Source organism: Chiroxiphia lanceolata, chromosome 4 (genome assembly GCF_009829145.1).
Source record: "Chiroxiphia lanceolata isolate bChiLan1 chromosome 4, bChiLan1.pri, whole genome shotgun sequence".
NCBI lineage: Eukaryota > Metazoa > Chordata > Aves > Passeriformes > Pipridae > Chiroxiphia > Chiroxiphia lanceolata.
Genome location: NC_045640.1, coordinates 75,012,334 through 75,034,990, shown reverse-complemented (window position 1 = coordinate 75,034,990; position 22,657 = coordinate 75,012,334). Strand labels below are relative to the sequence as shown.

The 22,657-nt window shown below is 46.5% G+C and overlaps 1 protein-coding gene across 2 annotated transcripts; it reads left to right on the top strand.

Moving 5' to 3' along the window:
• The first annotated feature begins 1,394 nt into the window (after positions 1-1,394).
• Positions 1,395-21,437, top strand: G3BP2 (G3BP stress granule assembly factor 2). 2 transcript variants are annotated; one of them, XM_032685599.1, is made up of 12 exons: positions 1,395-1,528; positions 8,621-8,739; positions 9,124-9,205; positions 10,174-10,347; positions 10,671-10,761; positions 11,032-11,134; positions 11,979-12,159; positions 13,113-13,211; positions 16,980-17,082; positions 17,333-17,461; positions 17,651-17,769; positions 18,506-21,437. In XM_032685599.1, the coding sequence occupies exons 2-12, from the start codon at positions 8,645-8,647 to the stop codon at positions 18,776-18,778; spliced, it is 1,449 nt and encodes a 482-aa protein (XP_032541490.1). In that variant the 5' UTR covers positions 1,395-1,528; positions 8,621-8,644; the 3' UTR covers positions 18,779-21,437. The 2 variants fall into 2 exon arrangements, with proteins under 2 accessions (XP_032541490.1, XP_032541492.1); XM_032685601.1 differs by lacking the exon at positions 13,113-13,211.
• The last annotated feature ends 1,220 nt before the right edge of the window (positions 21,438-22,657 follow it).

Below are 22,657 nucleotides of genomic sequence, written 5' to 3'. Positions count from 1 at the left end.
ATTGCCTCTGTTTTTCACCTATACAGACACCATCCAGCACATGGCCCCAGAGGGTTTGTATCTTGCTGGGCAACAAAGAAACCTCCAGCCAGGTCTGGTCACCAAGTAACCAGGTGCTTTACAGCAACCACAGCTAGTCAGCAGTTGTGTAAGCCACAGCAGGACAACTCCAGCCTGCAGTCACCTCACACCAAACTTAGGCTGGGCATCCCTGGCTCTGCTTCTCCACTTCCCTTCCCAGCAGGGCACCTGGAGCCAGGTCACTCACAACTGCCCCAGTATGGAAATTCCCAAGATGCTCTTACACTTCATTGTCCAGTAGCAGCAAAATATGTGGGTTTTTTCCACTCAAAGAAAGCTTAAGTTCCTCTCCTAAATCAAAGGGCTTCAGACACCACAGAGTTAAAAAAAAGGATCCTCCCACCTTCCCAACAGGGGTGGTTGAAGGTACTCACCTTTCTGGGCCAGTGCACACATCAGCACTCACCTGACACACTCAAGTCAGGCATAAGGAGATTCTGCTCCTTATCAAGAAACAGAGAAACAACCAAAGCAAGATTTTTCCACCAAAGAAAATTTATTAGTTTCTAAGTATTTCCATCCTTACACGTAGAGCCCATAGGAAAGTAATTGAATTATTTGCAAAAGAAATGCTTGACACACACAAGCTGCCCATTTGGAGATAACACACTACAAGGGGGCAGCTTTTGCCACGTCGGGAAAGAATTATTTAGTATTTCACCCGCAACTTTGGATTATTTAATATCTCAGCATAACTCAGGAAAATTCCTGTTTCAGCGAGAAGCCCTGAACTTCAGCCTGAGCTACGGACAGCGGCACAGCTCTGCACGGACCCGCACGGCATCCCAACACTGACCGCACCCCTCGCTCTGCAGGCGGCCGGAGACCTCCGTCCAAACGAAACGCAGCTCCGGTCCGGCAGCACCGAGCCGAGGAGGTGTCGGGAGCCAAATTCCCCAGGTGACGCACTCCCGGCGAACTCGTGCCGCGCCCGCCGCGCTCCACGGCGGACAGCGGAGCCTTGACCCCGTAGGAGGACCCGGACCCTCAGGCGTACCTAGGGCAGAAGGAGATCAGTTAAAGCAGGAGCAAACAGCAGAACGCCCGTCGCCACTACTCCCGCAGCTCCCAGGGCGCCATCGCCTCCGGCCGCCGAGAAATACGCGCGCGCGGCTGACGTCACCGCGCGGAGCCGGCGCGGATTGGCGGAAAGCGCCGGGATGCTCCGCCCCCTCCCGTCCCCTCGCGGCCCCGCCCGCGCGCTTGCCCCGCGCAGGCGCGCGCGCTCACGCACGCACGGGACCGCGGCCGCGCGCCCTCCCCCGCCCGGCTGTGACATCGCCGCCGCCGCCGCCACCGCCGCCGCCGCACCCCGCCCGCCCCGCGCTGCCCCCGCCCGGGACGCGCCGCCGCACCGACACCCTCGCCGCTCCCGGCACCGAGCAGCTCCCGGCGGCGTGCGGGGAAACGCCCCCCGGCCCCGCGCACCGAGACTTCTGTCCCTGAGGTGAGTGAGCGGCGCGGGGGATCGCGGGCAGGGTAGGCCCCGCCGCGGGCTGTGGGAGGTGTGGGGGGGGGCGGGGGCGGGGGCGGGGGGTTGATCGCTCAACGGTCGCCGCGCTGAGGGAGCGGCGGGAACGGCGCGCGCCGCGCGGAGGGAGCGGCGGGAACGAGGCTGAGCGAGAGGCGGGAACGGCGCGCGCCGCGCTGAGCGAGCGGCGGGCTCGGGGCTGAGGGCTGAGGGAGCAGCGCCCCCGAGCCCCGCTGTGCCCTGCGCCGCCCGACCCGCCCGCGGGCTCGGCCCCGCTCGGGGCTGGGGGGTGGCGGCTTTTGTTCACCGTCACCTTGGCGGCTCTTCCGCCTCGCCCCGGGCGGCGCGGGGACGTCGGGGAAAGGCGCCCCCAAGCCCGCGGTGCTCGGTGCGGGTTGCGGCGCTGGGCCCTGCGGTCCCTCTCCCGGCTCGTCGCGGGGATCGATCGCCGTGCAGGGCCCTCTGCAGGTATGTGGGCTTCGGCACGGGCAGGGGACCGCTCCATCGGCCTCGCTCGGACTGCGGAGCCGGCCTTAGCTTCGCGTCCTCGGCTCGGCGGGCCCTCTGCTCTCCTGCAAGTTAGGACTGCCATGGCAGCTCTGGCTCCGAGGGCTCCTCCAGCTCTGCAGACCTCACCCTTCTCCGCTTCCCCTTTCCCCACTCATAACCCGGGCTGCCCTGTTTTCACACAGAGTAATATGGCAGAAGTTGTTTGAGCACCTTTTATTCTGCAGAGCTGGATGCCTTGAGTAGATCTTCTCCGAGCTGCTCTCATTTGTCACCTGAGCTGAGCTCAGCGTGTTCTCAGGCTTTTACCCCCCTTCCCCTCAGAGGTCACTGCAGTTCCAGTGTGGGTGCCCAGGAGCATCTCCACAACAAAGCTTTTAAATCCCTTGGGTGCCTGGGTGAACCTGGGTCTTGAGCTTGGTGTCGAGTACCACTGCATGAAAGAACTATCACAGGAGAGAACAACAGGATATGAGTTTATTGTTTGATTTCAACCAGAAAGACTTAGTCATTCGTACAGATTTTGTTACTGTAGCCTTCCATTCTGGTTTGGCAATTCCCAAACCCTCTGTATGTTCTAGATACTTCAAGTTCAGTGTGCAGATGTTCTGCTTTGGTACCGAAAGGAGTGTAAAGATACCTAAGGTAGTTTTGAGCTGTTGAGAAATAGGGTAACTTATATCTATCCATACCCAGGTTTCCTGAGGTACTGTGTCTGTTACTGTGGCACTGCAGGTGGGTACAGGATTTGTCAACTTGGATTCTGAGCTGAGAAGTTGTGGTTGCTGACAAACTGCTGTTGCTTTAGCTCCTGGAGTTGATTTGTCATTAAGGAGGCATTCTGTGTCCGTTGTGACATCTTTTCTGTGAAAACTGGTTTAAACTGAAGAGAAAACCGAGTGAGCCAGCCATCCATCTGCTTGGCTGCCGGTGCCCGTGGGAATAACACGTTTTCCTTCATGGAACCGAGGTTTCAAATTAGGCATCAACTCTCACACTTAGGATTATTTCACAGCACTGGAAATGTGCTGAGGAAATGCAGTACCTTAAATGCACAGTGTTGGATTTGAGTCTTCCTTCTACTGTAGCAGTTGTGGTACCGGGTATCGTTGCTATTGAGAGCGTTTGACAAATGAAGAGCTGCACTGCAACTCAAATAACACGCGAGAAGATGAATATGTCAGACTAATAGATGTATTTGATGAGATACTAGAAGAAAGGCACTGAACCTGGTGTTGGATGATGACACAGAGATGGAGTGGCTTCCCCAGAACAGGTCATTCTTGCCGCTGCAATTCGAGTGGGTATCAGCCCTTTTGGATGGCACAGCTGAACTGCCCAGAAGCTGGTCCCCTATGGTAGTCATGGGCCTAAAATACAGGGTGCTGTTAAACTCCTCCCAGAAATCCCAACCACAAACCGAACCCAAACCAACCTTGCAGGACAGCATGATTTGAAAGGGCTGCACGCTGTGCCTTGGGGCTCAGCCAGCTCGGGTGGTAGCAGATTAGGTAAAGGAGATCATAAAGTAAAAGGGATTCTGGTAGATTACTCGGCTCTGCTGGACCTTACTGCAGGTGGAGGATGATCTTACCTAGCAGGCCATGACAGAGGGAAAGTGGTTTCAGTACTGAAATGAGCTGTTTGGGACTTCTGATTGCTCTTTCTGGATTCTTTTCCTGGCAGCTGATGCTAACTTTACTTTTCCATGGGGTACCTGCCAGTCTCTGCAGGGCTGTATTCAGATGCCAGCTGGACAGTCAGCTGTCAGTTGGATTTTTACCTTTTTTCACACGATGTGTGGCAGTGGTGGGACCTCAGTCATGCTTATGGGTTGCAGGAGCAAACACACTGTAACATGTTACTGGCTTGTCTGCAGTAGGAAACACGGTTTACAGGGGGTAATCTGGGTTCAAGAGAAACCTGTCCAAGATGGTAAAAGCTGCTCTCCCCTTCCCTTCTGTTTTCCCTGGGCTCCTGTGGTGTGGGAAGTCGCACGGTGGCTCTTGTGACTTTGCTTAGTATGCTCATGGTGTGGGGAGCATCCTTCTGATTTGCAAGAACATTTTGCCCAGTTTATTTTCTGTTTAAGTGGTAAATTCAAATCCGATCAGCAGCTTGGACAGGAGCCACACTGTTGCAGATTTATGTAAAAGTATAGCTTTATGTCCGCATGTCTTTAGTTATGACAAATGCTGTGGATGAACTGTTCAGAGGGTAAAATTTGCTTGTCAATAAAACAAAACACTCTACTTGCTTATAGTTTTTTATTAAAACAAGTGGTGGGGCCCACGTCTCCCTCACAAAGCTTAGAAGTTTGTCTTGATGGAGGTTACCTTCAGCTTCAGGTGACAGTTCCTTGAGCTGCTGTCACAACCCAGTTCAACCTTTTTTTTTTTTTTTTCCCCAAGTAGAATATGGTGAAATCCAGGCAGCATCACTGTTGTTGGACTGTCTTGATACAGGATGGAACTGGTTTTGAACTACCTCTCTGGGCACAACCAAAGACTTTGTGCCAAAGTTTGTTCTCTGGATACCTAAATTTGAGCACGTAGGCACCATTCAGTAGCTTAGTCACTGCCTCAGGTAACAGTGCCTTACCACAGAGGACCGGTCACGTTTCTTCTTTCTCCAGGGCAGGGGAAAGAATAACGGGAATGCTTCCATGTATTGTAGGGGAAGAGGCTTCTCCAGAGCGAGAGCTGCTCATTGAGCACGGTGTGTGCCAGGGCACACTGACTGCTCACCGTCTGCAGGGCTTCTTCAGGAACTGCTCCTGCCCCCCTGTGCAAACTGATGGCTGAGGAGTTGGGCTTTGGGGTTTGGTTGGGGTTTTTTATTGAGTTGTAGGAACAAACACAGCTTAATAAAGTTCCATGTATTGCAGGCAGAATGAATTTGCACGCTCTCACCTCAGTGTAGACGGGAGAGATTATTGCAGCAGTTGGTTCTCCCATGCCTCAGCACAGAAATCCTAATGTGAGTGAGCCCTGTGTCATCCCTTCAGCCCACAGCAGTTTCATCTCCTTGCAAGGCCTGACTTTGTGCTTTATTTGTCACAGCCATCCAAAGATGTTAAATAAATCTCAGCACTACCCTGCAGTTGGTCTTTGGAGGAAAATATTCTTTCTGCTTTTCTTCATTTGCTTATCTTTGCCTGCAAATAACAAATAATTCCTGTCCATGCCAGTTCTCCCACTGTTTTTGTTCTCTTGAAAGAAATCTCACCTGTAGGCTAAAGTTGTTGTTCTGGACTTGTGTCACACCTATCAAAGTTGCAGGAAGCACTGCACTGGCACATATTCATACTCCTTCAGTCTTGGAGTTGGGTCCCTTGGGTCCCTCACCTCTGAGTCTTGTTTGGGGAAGGGAGAGATTGCATGTTTCATTTAGTCTTCCAGCTTGCCAGTTTATTGCAAGATCTGTCCTGTGGCTGCTGGTTCTCCTTGGATCAAGAACATACTGCAAATCCTGTGTGCCTTCCTGGCAGCACGGGAACCAGAAGTACTGAAAGGGTGGAAATGCCATTTGCCAATGAATTACGACAGCCGGACATGAGCAGGATTACCTGTGGACAGGCAGCAGTTGCAGGGCTGTTTGTGTTATTCTCTGTGCGTAGCTTATTCGGTCAAGCACGTGGTGGAGGGATTTTTGGACAGTACATTTGCACTATAAAGAAATGGGCAGATAAATGTATTTGATTTCTGGTGGTTGCCATCCCAGTTTCAGTATTTTGTTTCTGACCAGTGTGTAGACGAGTGCCTTGAGCCATAAGTTCTCATTAAGACACTTTCCCAGTGGCTGCTCAGGCTGATCGAAGAGTGTGGCTCGTTTCATTCCAGTGAGAAGAGCACTCAGGTTCTTCTTTTTTAGCTGTTATTAATTTTTTTTTCTTGAGTATGTACTGAAGATAGGGGGAAATATACTTTTTATAGAACATAAGTGGTGCCTGGCAAGTCATGAAAATACAGTTCTTCGTAAGTTTGGCCTATGTAAATTGTTGAGGGTGATGCCCTGAGGTTTGGCTTAAATTTCGCTGGTACCTTTACCTCCAGCCCCCTCGGGCCTGCTAAGACTCGGGTTCTTGACTTTAGGGAGGCGCTTTACTAATTGGGACACGTGGAGATTTTAATCTTTTGGAAACCTGGTTTCATGGCGCCCGTGCTGCTATCAAGGAGTACCTGCTGTTTTATTTTACTGCCTTTTAATGACCTGGGAGACCTGAACAGTTCATTAAGCCTCTGCTACCCCTACTGGGATCTCTGAAGAGAGAATGAAATAATACTGAGACAGGTGAGGAACTGTAGAGGCATCCTGTAAAATCCTGTGACTGTGTGATGTAAATCGATAGTACTGTCACTGGAAACGTGGAAGAGGGCACGGTGCTCCTGTCTGTGAGCATTTAAACCAACTTCTGTTTGAAGTCGGCAGGGAAGAACTGGCTGTGTGTGATCATTGCATACCTGCCTCTTCCAGATTTTCTGAAAGGTTTTGGCAGCCCTTCCTGAAATAGGACAGCTTCCAGTGAAGAAAAGATGTAGCGTGATACAGATCTCTTGGAGTGTAATGACTTGTCACAGATTATTATGTTTTGTCCCCGGGGGCATTTTCAGTGTTCCTTGAGGTATGCCAGCAATTTGTTAACAAATGTACTTTGCCTATTGCGTTCATAAGAATGTGTGGTGGCTATCATCTGCTTTTTAATAGGGTCTTCAAAAAACCCATGATGAAGCTCCATCCTTGTGTGTTCTTTCAAGGACTTGTGGTGAAGATCCTGTCACCAATTTTGTGTTCATCGTCTGCTAGGGGGGGCAGGGGAGGAAAAAAAAGGATAGTTTCACCTGTAGAAAGTGAGATGTCCTTGTTCTTTTAAGGCTGGTTTCTCGCTAGAATTCCCATGTGCTGCCATTGCTGTAGTATGAGTCATATTGGGAAGATCCTCAAATTGCTCAGATTTTGTCTTCTTTCCTTTGTTCCCCATCTGAACATGCTCAGGGCTCAAACCTTTGATGTCCCTTAGTATTCTTGACATTTGGTTTTGGGTCTTATTGGCACAATTACCTGCCCTGGAGCTTCCTGTAAGGCACAACTAATACTGTGTTCCAGAGTCTTGGAAGGTTATATTGACAATTTTGGATAAGCCTAAAATAAATTTGCTGATTTTTTTATCCCCAAGTTCATGATTTCTGTTTCAGGCCTTGCCTCTGCCTTACTTATAAGATTGTGAGATTGTTGTTTCAGGTGTGGTTCCTGGATAACTGTCTTTGGGAACAGCTCTTGGTGTTGTTTTATGTCTTGGATTGCTGGGCTGAGATTATTTTGACTGTCCAGTGACTGTAAACTATTTGAGCTACATATTCGGGCTTTTTCCTTGTGAGTTCCGTTATGATGCAGGATCTGACATGTTTGTGGCACTGCCACACAACTGGTGTGTGTTTTACCTTTATTACAGGCCCTTCTTGAGCTAAGGTTAATCTCCCAATCTCACTTCACGTGCTTTATGTCCTGTCTGGCTGTAATTGTGAACAGTCCCTTGTATTGGCCCTTGGCGTAGATTGACGGGTCAAGGTTATTTTGGTGAGAAACCAAAAATCTGTTTCTAGGATTATCTCTGAAGTTGGAAACTTGGGGTTTTGACTTGGTCTTCTTTGCCTGCTGCCTCGCCTAGACATTAGTTTTTGGAGAGGGAAAGTAGATTAAGCTTCAGTGTGAGAACTGGAAGGAATTTCATGACTGGAGACACTGGCAGTTTTAAGTGAGCTGGAAAAAACAATGTGCTGGCTGCTGACAAGCCATCAAAGTATCTTCCAGGGTACTGAAGATCATTTTGTGACATGGATGGTCTGCAAGACAGTGTGGATGGGTAGGAGAATAGCAGGTTGAACCAGGTGATCCACAGAAGTCCTTTCCAACTGTTTCCAGTTATTGTATGACAAATGTGAAATGGAGTTTGGTTGGACAAATAGTACCTAAGACTTCAGTCATCTCTGAGGACTGAGGGTTTCCCTCCCCAGTCTTCAGAGGATGTGAATCCAGCCCACACAATTGCTTCAGAGTATTGGTGCTCCCGTCTTCATGTTACACATGTGACAGTGACCTTTTGAAGCAAATGTGCTTTAAGAGGAAGGAATGGTACCAGCTGCCTTAAGAAAGTGTATTCCTGTTTGCTCTGCAGCGCTGTGGAACTCGGGTTTTTAAATGTTCATCAGGTTATTGCCAGAGGCTTAAGTAAATGGTGCAAGAGGTTTTTAACAGGGTTGTTGCTTGGTTGTTTGAGGTTTGGGGTTTTTTTTAAGCACCCGTTCTGTAAGAGACTTTGTATCCACTGTTCCTTGCTCAACAAAGTAATACATGAACTGACTGAAATCTTTTTATTTACATCAATGAGGATTGGGAGGGTGCCCTGAATTGGTGGGTAGTTTCTAGTGAATTAAACCCCTGTTCACAGAATTGTTTCAATTCTAATATCTCTGTGTTCATCCTGTTATGGGGAAGTTGTGATGTATGGAAGTTGTATGGAAGTCGTGATCCTCAAACTAAGGTGACTGTTTTTGGTTACAGCGTTTGACACTGTGTACCAAAGAAATGGTGATGGAGAAGCCAAGTCCCCTGCTCGTAGGGCGGGAGTTCGTGAGACAGTACTACACCCTGCTGAACAAAGCTCCTGACTTCCTGCACAGGTGACACTTCCACACTCTAAGGGACTAATGCTTTTGGACAAGAGTCTGTCCTGTTCCTTGTACATTAATTTCTGAGTATGGCAGGGAATGGACCTGACTAACTCTTACTGAAAATTCCTTAGCCTCTGGAACCAAGTCTGATCATACAGATATATGGCATGCTATCGAGGTGTTTCCTCTGTGGAAAAGTGAGCTGCTTCTCAGCTGATAAAAGGGTAATGTGGACAGATTCCAGAAATCCTTGCTGAGGTTGGGGAGACTGGATAGACACTCGTGAGCTGAAAATTCCTGTTGCATTGAGCTCTACAATTTTTGACTAAAATACTTGTTGGGTTTGATTCTATTTTTTTTTCACTTCTATGACTTTCACGTCTCTACTTGCAGGTTTTATGGCAGGAATTCTTCTTATGTCCATGGAGGACTGGATGCCAGCGGGAAGCCGCAAGAGGCAGTGTATGGTCAAGCTGTGAGTATCAAAATCAGTCATGTAATCTTCATTAATGTTCAGAATAAATCAGGTTTTTTCTTTACCAGTGGCTTTGACTTTCTTATCTGGTAAATAATGTATTGTGGTACTGCTTCCTGTTCAGAGACAAATAGGAATTTGGTAGCTTGACTTTTTTTGTTTGCTTATTTCTGCTTTTACTGAGGATCATGTTTGATTCATCAACTTTGCATCTGGGCTGCAGAAAGTGCATTTGGGATGGGAAACAAAATCAAGAGGACCTGATAGACTTGTGCTGTTGATGTATCTTATTTTGGTTAGAAGTGGTTCCTTGGGAAAGGGACTGATTTTTGTGAATTGCAATAAATTCTCCTGTGGGTGCAGTTTTGCTCGAGTGGAATAAAACTTTTTGAAGAAGTGAAGTGAGGGTTGCTTCGGTTGTACCTCTTTATCACAGTAATGTTTGTCACCTACTGACATCTGTTCGTGTGCCAGCCACGTCTTTGAGCAGTGTGGCTTATTTAGCAGCACAGAAATCTTTGCAATGCAGATGTTCCCCTCTCCTGTGACATTTGGGTACTTTGACAACTGATAGAGGGTTGGTTTGGGGTGATTTTGTTGTTGGGGTTTTTTTGGGTTTTCTTTATTTTTTAACACAAGATAAATTCTATCTCTTTCACAGACCCTTTAAAAAACGAAAGCCATGAAAAATGTCATTGGTTTTAATGCAGCTGGAAAAATTGGATAGCAAGTTGTATGCTATTTGACTGCTCTGAGAAGTGTTTGAATCCTAGTGGAAAAATTCAGATTAAAAGTTAGATGAGCTCAGGTAGACTCTTCTTAGTGGAAGACACTTCTTAGTTCCTGCATTTACCTTTTGAGCTTCAGGGGAGTTCCTTTTTGTGTTAGTTCCAGCTCAGGTATTTCAAAGGCATTCCAAAGCTCTGTACAAAACTCCCTGTAGCTGAAGTGTCTGTCTGCGTTTCTAGGAGATACACAAGAAGGTGATGTCCCTGCAGTTCAGCGAGTGCCACACCAAGATCCGTCACGTGGACGCTCACGCCACTCTGAGCGACGGCGTGGTCGTGCAGGTCATGGGGGAGCTGTCAAACAATGGGCAGCCCATGAGGAAGTTCATGCAGACTTTTGTGCTTGCTCCAGAAGTAAGTGTGTGTGAGATTGTGTTAAACTTCAAATAGCGATGATGGAAACCCGACCTGTAGCTACAAAATTTGTCACGTTGGGACAAAAGAGATGATCTGGCTTTAAAACTTGGTCTGGAGGCTGTCACTACATGTGTCACAGTTGGGCAGAAGTTACTGCCCAGTTGTGTACTTAGGGAAGAGGTGCTGCTTGAAAAACAACTGTAGGGACATAGTCCTGTTGCCTAATGTTGGTGTGTACCCACAGCTTATCTCTAATCCATCCTTCTTGTGGACTGCTAATAATCTGTATTTGCTAAACACTGCATGTTGCTCTTTTACAGGGATCTGTTCCAAACAAGTTCTATGTCCATAATGATATCTTCAGATATGAAGATGAAGTATTTGGGGATTCAGAAGGAGAACTTGACGAAGGTGAGAAGGACTGAACGAATAGAGTCTGTGGTTCTTGTTCCTCTGGCATGTGTGCACAGCTGTCTCCAGCTTCTTCTTTTTGTGAAAATCATGAGCAACCAAATCTCTTGAATGAGAGAAAGGGTCTTCCGTCTTTTCTTGCAGCTAATTTTACTTATTTCATGTCGATGAAGCTTTATTTTGATTGCTTCTGTTTTAATATGCTTTTATTTGAGTGCAGCTTGTGTACACTTGCAGAAATGTATAAGGAAGTTTTTGGTTTTGTGTCAGAGTCTGAGGAAGAGGTGGAAGAAGAGCAGGAGGAAAGACAACCATCACCTGAACCTGTGCAAGAGAATGCAAGCAGTACTTACTATGAAAACCATCCTGTAACGTAAGAAGTCCTTTTTATTACATGACCTTGCTTTTTTAATAAAAATGACCAAATTGCTTTGGCTTTGGATCCTGTATGTGATTTAATAGATAGTTCAGGAAAATACACTTGATACAGGGGTGTGTGTTATGTTAGTGTTACATTATTTTGAAACATTGCTGCTTTGTTGGAGAGAGGAAATGGAGGGTGTTCTTATGTTTGTTAGTTATTTTCACTTCTGGTTTCAAAAGAGAGGTGAAAAGGTAACAACCACGTGTATGTACACACTTAATGGGATCAAGGTTGTTCAGATATGATGTAGTTAATGTGAAGAGTTGACAAAGGGTGGTTCATCATAGAATCACAGAACAGTTTGAGTTGAAAGGGACCTCTTAAAGGTCATCTAGTCCAACCCCCCTGCACTGAGCAGGAGTATTACTCCTCAAATTTGGGTATCACTTGAAACTGAGAGGAAGATCTACTTCTGGAGAAGCTGCTCTACAGCTGTATTGGAAGAATAGGTCTCTGTCCTGTGTGTCTTCAAATATGAACAAGTTTAAAGAAAAAAAATTATAATTTTCTTAGAAAAATACATTTTATTGCAAAAACCAAACACACAAATAACCCTCACAAACAAACACCACCAAACCACTGTGCTTTTTTGAAATGTAGAAATGGCTTCATAAGGACCAGAAATTATTTCCTGGTTCCCTTGTTAAAAAAACCAGTTATGACATCACTAGACAACGTCTGCTGAGTGCATCAATGATCTTTTTAATACCAGTTGTTACCACTGCATGGCTTACAGAAAGTCATAAAATACAAAGCAGTTGAAAAGCTCATCAAATGCATTTGATTATTGTAGCAATGGGATAGAGGAGGCACTGGAAGAATCATCTCATGAACCTGAGCCAGAATTGGAATCTGAAACAAAAACCGAGGAGCTGAAAGCTGAAGTAGAAGAAAAGACCCTCGAGGAGCTGGAAGAGAAGTCTCCGTCTCCACCTCCTGTAGAACCTGTTTCACTACCACAAGAACCACCGAAGGTTAGTTAAAAGTCATATCTGTGCTACTGGGTGCAGATGGTAAAACAGATTTGCTTTTGAGCTTTGCCTTTTTGAGTGGCCATACTGGTCCCTCTGTTCAGTGTCATGCTGTATGAACAGCTAGACATCAACCTTGAACGTGTAAAAATGTGAAGTTTCACTAAAAAAGGAAAAAATGGTATTTTTAAGTGCTGCTCATCACCTATTGTAAATTTTATGCTCTGCTTGTAAAGTGTATGTGTGTGTGGTTTTATGCACGTGTAGACGTTTTTAAATGTGGAGTTAACATATATTAAGAAAACACCTCTAGCTACCACCACCAAAAATCTCCTACAGTGGGAACCGCTGCTCTTCCTTGAAAAAGAAACATAACACACTAACACGTGCAAAATTGCTGGCACTGTGGGTTCAAAATGAGAATGGGGGCACTGACTGTCTCCTCTAGGGGCGAGATGCCTAATCTTAAAAACCACAGTGCACGCCGTGCATCATCTGCTGTGGTGACACCTGGGAGGCTTGGAAGCACTGGGAGAGCCAGTGGAAGCTGGACCAGGTCATTTTTTAGCTCCAGCGTGTCTCCCATACTGTTTTTCCCAATTCTTTTTCTCTTTTGCATTTTCACTTGTAACTTCTGGCATCCACTGTCTTTCTTCGTGCAGAAGACACTTACCACTGCAGGGTTTTCAGTCCTAGGTTTGGTTACATCATGGAAAGCAGTGATCTGGGAATGCTGAGGGAACAGGGTTCACTCAGGTAGCACTGTACACACTTGCTCCACGCCATCGGAGTCCACAGAACTGCACATCCTCCTGTCTCTCCGTTGTAATGCTTGCACAACAATGATTTAAAAGTCAGATGTGAACCAAAAGTGTATTTTCAGCAGACGAGTTTCCCTGTAGGAATGTCAGTGGTTTGCCATGATTAGTAGCCTAGGTTTGTTGCATTTCCTGCAGGCTTTCTCTTGGGCTTCAGTGACCAGTAAAAACCTGCCTCCTAGTGGTACTGTTTCTTCCTCTGGAATTCCACCCCATGTTAAAGCACCAGTCTCACAGGTAACCCATCTGTGAACACCTTGGATTGTCTCATTACTTCTGCAAACTGCTTCAGTTTTTTAAATTAACAGATCAACTTGTATGACTTAAATTGCACAAATTAATTGTGTCTTAAATGTTAATGCACTCACCTCCTTGTCGCAAGCGAAGGCACGTGCACGTAACAGGTGTAACTTTGGGTGGTGGTATTGTTAAAATTGTTCATAGGGAACCATGAATAGGAGTCGCTGCTGAAGGGTTTTTTTACCTGTGTTAAGGGGATATGGTTTGGTTTACAGGGGGAAACAAAACACCAGTTCCCCACAAAATGTTAGTTTTCTGAAGTACGTTTGAAAAGGGCCTTGGTGGAACTGCCCCAGCAGTAAAAAGAGATAGCACCATTTCTGAGGTGCAAGATTGCCTTGCAAGGCTAACATCCACAGAAATATGCTGGATTTCATTACCCCTGTGTAATTAGCTTGTCACAGAACCCTGTACCAACTTATGACTGTGTAAGGAATGGAAGGATTCACATTTCCTTGCCAGGACAATGCTATCTTCCCATTCCTATGATGCCTGGGTGAGGAGGGGAAAGAGGAAAGAAAGTTTGACCGGGTGACAGCTCATGTCCTGCACATGCCAAGTTGATGTGAGACACAGAGACTCTCAATTCAGCTTCCTCCTGAAATATAGAAATCCTGAAAACATGTGTCCTTTAACCTCTGGTCCTGGCACTGTGTGCCTGAGCGCTGTATGTCGTGGTAGCTCACGTCCAACCTTTTTAAAAGACTTCAGTTTTCAGCAGAGCAGCTGGGTTACTGCAGCTGTTGGTTTTGCACTGGTTTCTTCTCAATTTTTTACTGACACAGAGGAACCTGTCTGGGATTAGCCTTCAGCCAAATGCATGTTAAAAAAGAAAACAGGAAAAACAAAACAAGAAACCCAAACAAACTCCAGCACCTTGTATGGTGTTGCTTTTGGGTTTTCTGGGACTGTCAGGGACATCAGATAATGGCTGTGTAATGAGTTGGGAAGCCTGTCTGTCTTCATCAGCCTGAACGGGGCTTTGAACACTTAGGTGGTATTTAACCTGTAAAAAGTGTGGGGTTTGTAGTACAGAATAGATTTTCTTTATGCAAAACCAAAATGAGTTTTAATTTATTTGCAATAGAGAGGGTGGATTTTTGTAATGTGCCTGCAAAAATAATTTCAAATGATGTGTGCCAGAGAGCAGAAGAGAGCTTACAGATGTCCCTTAAACATGTACATGTGTCTGCTGCTTATCATGCCCTTTTAGATGACTTGTGCTGTGACTTTATGTTCAAGTAGTCCTGTGTGGAAGCTTCTGAACAATACTGACATGGCAGGCATTTCAACTCTCAACTCTTCTGCAGCCAGCACTACTCAGTTCTGAGCTCCTTTTCTTGCACACATTTCAGAAATGGGACACAGAAGTCTGGTAGGAAAGGCACCTGAACCATTTCTGCAAGGGGCTGCAAATCAGGAGCAGATTTTTCCTGTTCTCATGGATCCATTAGTGCCAGACAGTGTGCATGTAAACGAGGACAGAAGATGCACTGCTGGGTGGGTGACTCCTTTGGAATGCAGTTCTAGCTGGTGTCGGGGATGTTACAAAGCAGTTGTTAACTGCTCATTCCTTTCTCTGCATCGTTCCAGTCCCCCCCTCTTCTATCAAGTTAAAAATACAGCTCCAGTAGTGTTAACTGAGAACCCCTCCAAGGACTGCACATGTACTGTTCTGGATATAAACCAGTTCAGTTCTGTTTATTTACAGCTGTGGAGTGAAGCATTTCTTGTCCTTTTTCTGATTGTGGATGATTAGAAATCAACCCGCCTGCATTCATAAATGGGGACTTTGCTTTATAGCATTTTCAGGTATTTTTATCTCCCATTTTTATTAACATACCAGCTATCATAGGGGTGCAGAGGGGCAGGGGCAGGCAGGGTGCTCCCTGATTCTTGTGTTCTGGCTCAGAAGGGGTGAGTCCCTTTCCCTCCCCACGTGAGCTTCTGAAGAGAAGAGACGATGTCACCTTTTCCTTCATTGTTGTCCAAGCTCCATCAAGCAGGGTTTTGTGGCACTTGGCTCCTGTAGTAGCTGTCTGTAGAAATCCTTCCTGGGTGTCTTCGGGTGTACTCTGTGCTGGCAGATGGGAGTTGCAGTTGGCTGCTACTTGGGCTGTGAGTGGCAGCCCTGATCAGGGATCTTGGGATGCTGCTAATAATGGCAGGGTTTTGGGGAGCACGGTTTGGCACCAGGGAGCACTGAGGCAGTCTTCCTCTGTAGAAAGGGATGATGCTGGTTAGAAAACAACTAATGAGATTAGCTGTTTGTGTGCTAGATGAGAAGTTCAGTGGAATGCAAAGCAAGCAGGTACAAGTTAACTGTTACTCGGGATTTAATAGGAGGACACTAAGTATCTAAGGAATGGGAGTCTGAATGTATTAAATTTTGCTTTTGAGGTATAATTTATAATACGTTAAAGATGTGTCAGTAAAAGATGGCAGAGGATCTCCAGTGACCCATGAGGAAATATAAAGGAACAAGGTTTAACAGGAAGGCTGATTTTTCTAGCTTATTCTTGGAATTGAAGAAGTGATCCTAGAAGCATTTTAAGGACAGAATAAGGCTTAGCTGTACAGCACAAGCGATAGGAGGGGTGAAGCATTCATTTGGTGTGTAATACCTGCATGTTTCCTGTAAAATCCAGCCTTTTTTCCCCTGGGAGGTCCTGTCTGGCTGGAACTGCCAGTTGTCTTGAGTGCTTAAAGGAAAATAAGGGAGATGTTTAACATAAACTACTTCTCTCCAGCAGTGTGGGTCTGTAGCTGTTCCCCTTGTGTTTAATCTTACTTGCAGGCTAGTCCTGTCTTTGTATGCTCCTAAGGATAATTTTGTTTTTCTAAGATAAGAACCCAGCGCAGCAGCAGCTGCTTAACTGTTGTACAGAAAATGGAATTTAAAAAATGCTGAGAATTGCTTCAGTGACCAGCAGTCTGCATAGAAATATTTTTTATTGTTCTGTCTCTATTTCTCAAATTATCTCTAGAAGCATTTTTTCCTGGCAAAATGTAAGTGGAATAGGTGTTCTAGTACCTGAATATGAAGGGTGTACTTTGAGCATCACGGTCTTGACATCAGCAAAGTTGAACAGTATCCTCAGCAGGGTAATCATTTCAGGTGGCTTTATTGTATCAGAAATACTTATTACACTTCCAAGGGCTTTTCTTTTGTTCTCCTCTTTCTATTGGGTAGTTTTCATGTAGTTGTTCTGCATTGAAGGAAGAGAATTCCTCAGAACTTGGACAGAAAATGTGGTTTTCCCATCTCTCGGTGTTCATCTTGGACTACCTCCTAATCTGTGAAGTTTGAACTTGGCATGAGGAAGCTTTATGTCCTCTGTGATTTAAGTCAGGTTGAGGGATTTGTGAATAATGGAGTGTTGGGGTCTCAATGCCTGGTCAAACATGGAAAATTCACCTTAGCCACGTTCTGGGGAGATGCTCTGGTGGAGAGATGTTTGCTTTGCACCTTTTAACAGAGATAACTGAACACTGCAGTCCTGGATTGGTACAGAGGAATTTATAGAGGTGAAAAAAAAACATATTCCCAAACACATTGACATGGATGTGTATCTTCTGGAATTCGTTTTGTGCATGCCACTTACCTATGCCTTGCGTTGTGGGGGGATTTGTTTTGGTGAGTTTGGGGGTTTGGGTTGGTTTTTATTGGGCCAGTGTTAAATAATGCACCTTCTCCTGTTTTAGCCAAGAGTGGAAACTAAACCTGAAGCTCAGTCTCAACCTCCTCGTGTTCGTGAACAGCGTCCCAGGGAAAGACCAGGTTTTCCACCCCGAGGACCTCGACCAGGTAATGTGGATTCAGCTTGCGTGTCTGCTTGGGACTAGTTAATGAGAGGTGTCTCCTGGACAGGCCTGTGTTGTATTTGGCTGATAATTAACTGCCTGCTCCTGCTGCCTTCCACTAGAAATGAGGGAATGTGATTTGGGGTCCAGGCTGGTTTGAGTGAGTGTGCTTGGTGCTGTCCGTAGATGTGTTCATCCGAGGTTATGCACATCTTCTGACCCCAGTGGTTCTGCCTTCCTTCTGTTGAGCACAGGGAGAGGGGACATGGAACAGAACGAGTCGGATAATCGTCGGATAATCCGCTATCCGGACAGCCACCAGCTCTTTGTGGGGAACTTGCCGCATGATATCGATGAGAGTGAACTGAAGGAGTTCTTCATGAGTAAGTAGTGATTTCAGCTGCAGAGACTGAGACAAAAAGCTGTGTTAAAAAGGCACATGGCAGTGACTTAGGGCCACATGGGGAGGCCTTCACACAGTGCAGCACTGCAGAGGTCTGGAACAAGCAGAGCCATCATACAGCTGGCACTGTGGGTTTTGGTAAAGTGCCTCTTCCTTTGTGTTTTCCTAGGCTTTGGAAATGTGGTAGAACTTCGCATAAATACTAAAGGAGTGGGAGGAAAACTGCCTAATTTTGGTTTCGTGGTATTTGATGATTCTGAGCCGGTCCAGCGAATTTTAGTTGCGAAAGTAAGTATTGGCACTGAGTTGCCCCTTCCAGGGATGGACTGAATGCCTGAAACCCCAAGTAACGTGGGCCATCCTAGTTTGTATTGCTGTTGAGTCTGGTATTTGAAAAACAGCTGTAAGAAAACCAGAGTTTTTTCATTCTCATTGTGTCAGAAGTGCTGTGTAGCTCACAAAAGCTGTGCCAGTGTTCCTCAAACCGCATCATACGAATTTGGGTCTCTTACCTCCACACATAGACACCACACTGAGCTCAGCGCTTGCTCTTAGAGATCCTTTTGAGATGAAAGTGGAGCAGGTAACCCTTCAAAGGGTATCACCTGGATGTCTGAATTCTGCACTCTGGGTCTGAGACAAAGGAGCAGGGTTATTTGCAGTTTTCACTGGAGGAACTGGAGAGGAGAAAGCAGCAGTTTTCATTTCTATGATGTGATAGTGAGACCTGGTAGAGAATTCTTCAGGAAGCTTAAACCTAAAGTGAAAAGGCTAAAGCTGGATGTGAAAGAGGCTAAAGACAACCCTGCTTTTACTTGAGACAAACACTTTATTCCTTGCATGCCAAGTGAATGTAAAAGTGGTGTTGTGCAGGGCTAAGGCTGCGTGCTGCAGGGAACCTTTACCAGGTGCTGTTTGTGCCGGGCACGAGGCGTGCAGCCAAGGCAGAGCTTTCGCGTGCCTCGTGTCGGTGGCCTGTGTGACGCGGTGACTAACGTGTGCCTTGACCCCTTTTCCCCATAAGCCCATTATGTTCCGGGGCGAGGTGCGCCTGAACGTGGAAGAGAAAAAAACCAGAGCTGCTCGGGAGCGAGAGACCCGCGGCGGGGGCGACGACCGCAGGGATCTGCGCCGCAATGAGAGAGGCCCCGGCGGGCCCCGCGGAATCGTGGGGGGCGGCATGATGAGAGACCGGGACGGAAGAGGACCTCCCCCCAGGGGGGGCATGGCACAGAAACTCGGCTCTGGACGAGGAACCGGGCAGATGGAAGGCCGTTTCACTGGACAGCGCCGCTGAAGTCTCCCCTGGGGGCAGACAGTCTTGTCAGTGGTACATTATCCATCGTGTTTGCATTCTTGTTAATTTTTTTTGGCTTTGGAATGTGACACAGCCCTTCTGATCATTTCTTTGATGTGAAAGCATCCTTTGGTTTCCGATTTAAATTGAGGTGGACGTTCTTTCCCCAGTTTCACAACAGGAGTCACACTGTTAATTTATAAATGTAGACTTGGAGAATTGAGGACTGGAAAAAAGAAAAGAAAAAAAAAGAAAAGAAAAAAAGACCGGTTAACTATCTGCAACAAAAGTGAACTAAAGGACACGCCCAGTAGCTTTCAGGTCCTTTCAGTCAAAAACCCTCTGCTGCACATTTTGTGTAAGTGTTGCCGTTTCTGCCTACTACTGTTGGAAACACAAATAGTGCAATTTGTGCAATTGGAGAAGCTTGCCTTTTTTTTTTCCTTCTTAGAACACTCGGCTCCAAACCAACTCGTGTTTACGCACTCATCAAAATGCACTAATGGGTCCTCTGAACTCATTCATACTGACAGCTGCAGGAGGCATCGGAGGGAAAGCCTTCATCCTCTTACTCAGACAGAATAGCTTGGGGAACGGTGCGGGCGTCCGCTCTGCTTGCTGTGACCAACCTCTGTACACACACAAACCTTAACGAGACTACACCTTTGTTCCAGAAGGAATCCATTTAGCTGTAAACTAACCAGAACCCAGAGTTTCCAAGTCGTAGCCCTGAGTACGCAACAAGTTTGATAGCTCACGTCAGATTTTTCTATCTGCCCCTCTTCAGTGCAGGGATGGCTGCTCAACACACTCCTCCTTCCCCTTTCCCCTTCGAGAAGCGTTGTACAGTGAAACTTGTCTTGACTGTATTTGAGTTCTCTGGTAATGTAATAAGCATGATGGTGCCTTCTATGAATACATCATTCCAGTCTTGCTGGTGATTTTGTACAGTATAGTGTATGAATTACTGTGCTGCAAAGCCAAGTGGCTGCAAAGCGTTTAAAGGAAATAATTGGAAAATTGTATTAAAAAAAAATTGCAGTATCTTTCAATGAGTAAACGTTGCTAAAATGATCATCCACCTTGCTCTTCAATTAACAAGTTCGCCTGTGTTTTTGCAGAGGGGGGAAGGGAGGAAGAAGGCATCCAAGTAGACTCCAGGTTGTCTCTTCTTTTTAATCAATGTCAGAGTTAAAGGAAGCAGAGTTTGCAATCTCTCTTGGACATGAATTGCAGAAGTCAGTCCAGAACGGTGGACGCTTCTGGCCAGCTCCTAGTGGGTAGTAGACCTGAGCACCCTTTGTGAAGGTGAGCTTCTAAAACGGGGATACTGCAATTTTCAGAGAACTAAACAGCAGCTCTTAAGTTCTTGCGTTTTCCAGTTGCACTTTTTTAAAAACTCGTACTCATGTTGCACATAACTCTCAGCTGAAGCTGGCACTGACGTGGCTCTGGAGCGAAGGATAGCAAGGAGACCTCCTCTTCTGCAGTTTGACCGGTGGGTTTTCCAGCGGAGAGCTGTGTTCCTGGCTGACGTTGTGGAGCACATTCCTGTAACCTGCAGCTGGAGCAGACGGTACAGCTGGGCTCTGCCAGGGCGCGCGGCCGGCGCCGGCTCCAAGGTGTCAGGAGCAAAGGGGGGGGCGCGTCTGTGCGAAAGTGTGACCACTTGAAGCTGCTGCTGAGCACGGGAGACCTCAAATACAAAACTGGCAATTTCAAGCAAAAGCAGAGAGGGCATGCTAGCAATCTGTCTCTGGATTATGCAATCATTTGCTGGTTTCCAGTAAGCTGGAGGATTTTGCACATCTTTTCTGTTACGCTAGGCAAGGTGGAGTGGCATCTGTCTGTTCTCTGCCAGACTTGAGGTCTTCTGTGTTCCATGGTAAGTCTTGCACTATTTTCATACGCTTTTTTTTCCGGGATGCATTTTTACCAGTTTGCATTTTCATATTTCAGTTTTTTTGTTGAAGGTCTCGCAATTTCAGCTGTTACCTGGAAATCTGTAGTACTTGAACTGCTGGCCACACAATTCCACTCCTTAGGTTTGAAGCCCTTGGACAAATTGCTGTTACCAGTTAGCAATTTGCCACCAGTGTGGTTTGTGTAGCCTAGAGGTTTTTTTTCCTTCTATAGTGCTGTGGTGTTTTGCTGCCACCTAATTCATTCGTATGGCAAATGGCACTGGAAATAATCAAGAACAAAAACAGAGTAGTAAAAAGAGCCACTGAGCCATTCTGCTTTTTGGCTTGCTTCTTGTTTAAATGACACGAACCCTTGGAACATCATCCAGAGAAGTTTACATGGTGATAGCTCACCTACTGTACTGTGGACTCTTATGTGTTCTCGACCCTCTCAATAATAAATGTATCTCTTAGAGCAAAGGAAGGGATTCACTGACCATTACTGTTAGTTGCTGATTTGTGAATGGTGGGAGTATTTTGTCATTACGATTCCATTTCAACAAACTTGGCTGACCATCTTGGCTTTAGTAGGTATTCAAGACAGTGGATTACCATCTTTATTGCTGTAACGTGTCAAGCATTATATGCTAGTAGATTCTAGTTTAATTGTTGCAGGTGGAAAGTATTTTTAAGTTTCCATTCTGAATGTGTTTTGACTAAACATACCAATAAACTACTGATGTCTGCAGCATTTATCCATGTCCCTAATTCTCTTGCATGCAGGTGCTGTGGAGCACTGTCACCCCTGGCTTACAGGAAAGCTTGTAAGAACATCGGTGCTGACCTGGCCAGTGACAGTGGGAACCCACAGTACCGCGGCCTCATGAACCTTGAAGTATTTGACTTTGGTGGCTTCTCTCACCTCAGGGTGTGTGTGGTCCGGGGAGGACACGAGCTCCTCTCAGAGGTGTCCCAGGTGGCATTCCTCCACACCCTGCCAGGCTGCAGCATCCGGCTACAGGATACAGCTTCCGTGGATGTTGTGGTGGTGCTGGGAGGATTGTGAGCTGAGTTGTCTTAAAAAAATCAACTGGAATTGCTTGCTTTGCACTTTAGGGCTTCTTACTCTTGATGGTGCAGAAGTGATTGTCCCTGTTTTGTCACTTCTTGTGTTTGTTAGAAGTTACCCAAAAAGGTTGGGTAAAAGGGTTATTCTCACACTGCTCATAGATGAGGTGTGGCTGAGTCATGGAATCTGGAGCTCTTCTGCTCTGGGTGAAGTTCTGGTAGCTGCTGCCTGCTGTGTCCTGCCAAGGGCATGTCTTGGCAGTAGTATTTCCTGATAAATGCCAGTTGGGAAGTATCTGAAAAGTGGTGCAGTTGTGTGAGTTGAAACACTGGAATGAAAAACCAGGATCCTGTAGAAGCCCCAGATCTGGAGTCACCAAAAAGTCCTCAGAGGATCAGCCTCGACAGCTACAAGATCTGCTGGCACCAAAGATGCCCGAAGGAGCACAATCCCCTGTGCCACCGCTGGGGGCCTGCAGCGTTCAGGCCTTGGGGCCTTGGCTTGTGAGGTAAATGGTGCAGACTTGTGTTCTCTGGGGCTGAGGGGGAGGACAGGACATCATGGGATCCAAAACCAAACAGGGTCGGCCAGGGCCTGTTTTTAGTTGTGCCACAAAGTCTTGCATCTTTAAAGTTGTTCAGGAGCACCTTTTGTCAGCATGAGAGTTGATGTTTAGGCCTGTAGTGGCAGTAAAATGTGAGGAAATGCCAGGGCAGCTGAGGGATGTGACAAAGCAGCGACCTGCTCTGTGCTGCTGAGGCCTTACCTGTTCCCTTGGCAGTGCCCATGCTCAGGCCTGGTTAGAGAGTCCCGTGGTTTGACAAACGCCTTTGTGGTGCATTTCATGTGGAGAAATACAGCATGGAAAAGTGATTTATTGCATAGCGGAGCACCAAGTACCAGGGG

Bases quoted from the DNA above. Each gene is read 5' to 3' on its own strand.
- G3BP2 (XM_032685599.1), top strand. From the start codon at position 8,645: ATGGTGATGGAGAAGCCAAGTCCCCTGCTCGTAGGGCGGGAGTTCGTG. The intron at 9,206-10,173 runs GTGAGTATCAAA...CTGCGTTTCTAG, and splicing joins AGGCAGTGTATGGTCAAGCT to GAGATACACAAGAAGGTGAT. The intron at 10,348-10,670 runs GTAAGTGTGTGT...GCTCTTTTACAG, and splicing joins CTTTTGTGCTTGCTCCAGAA to GGATCTGTTCCAAACAAGTT.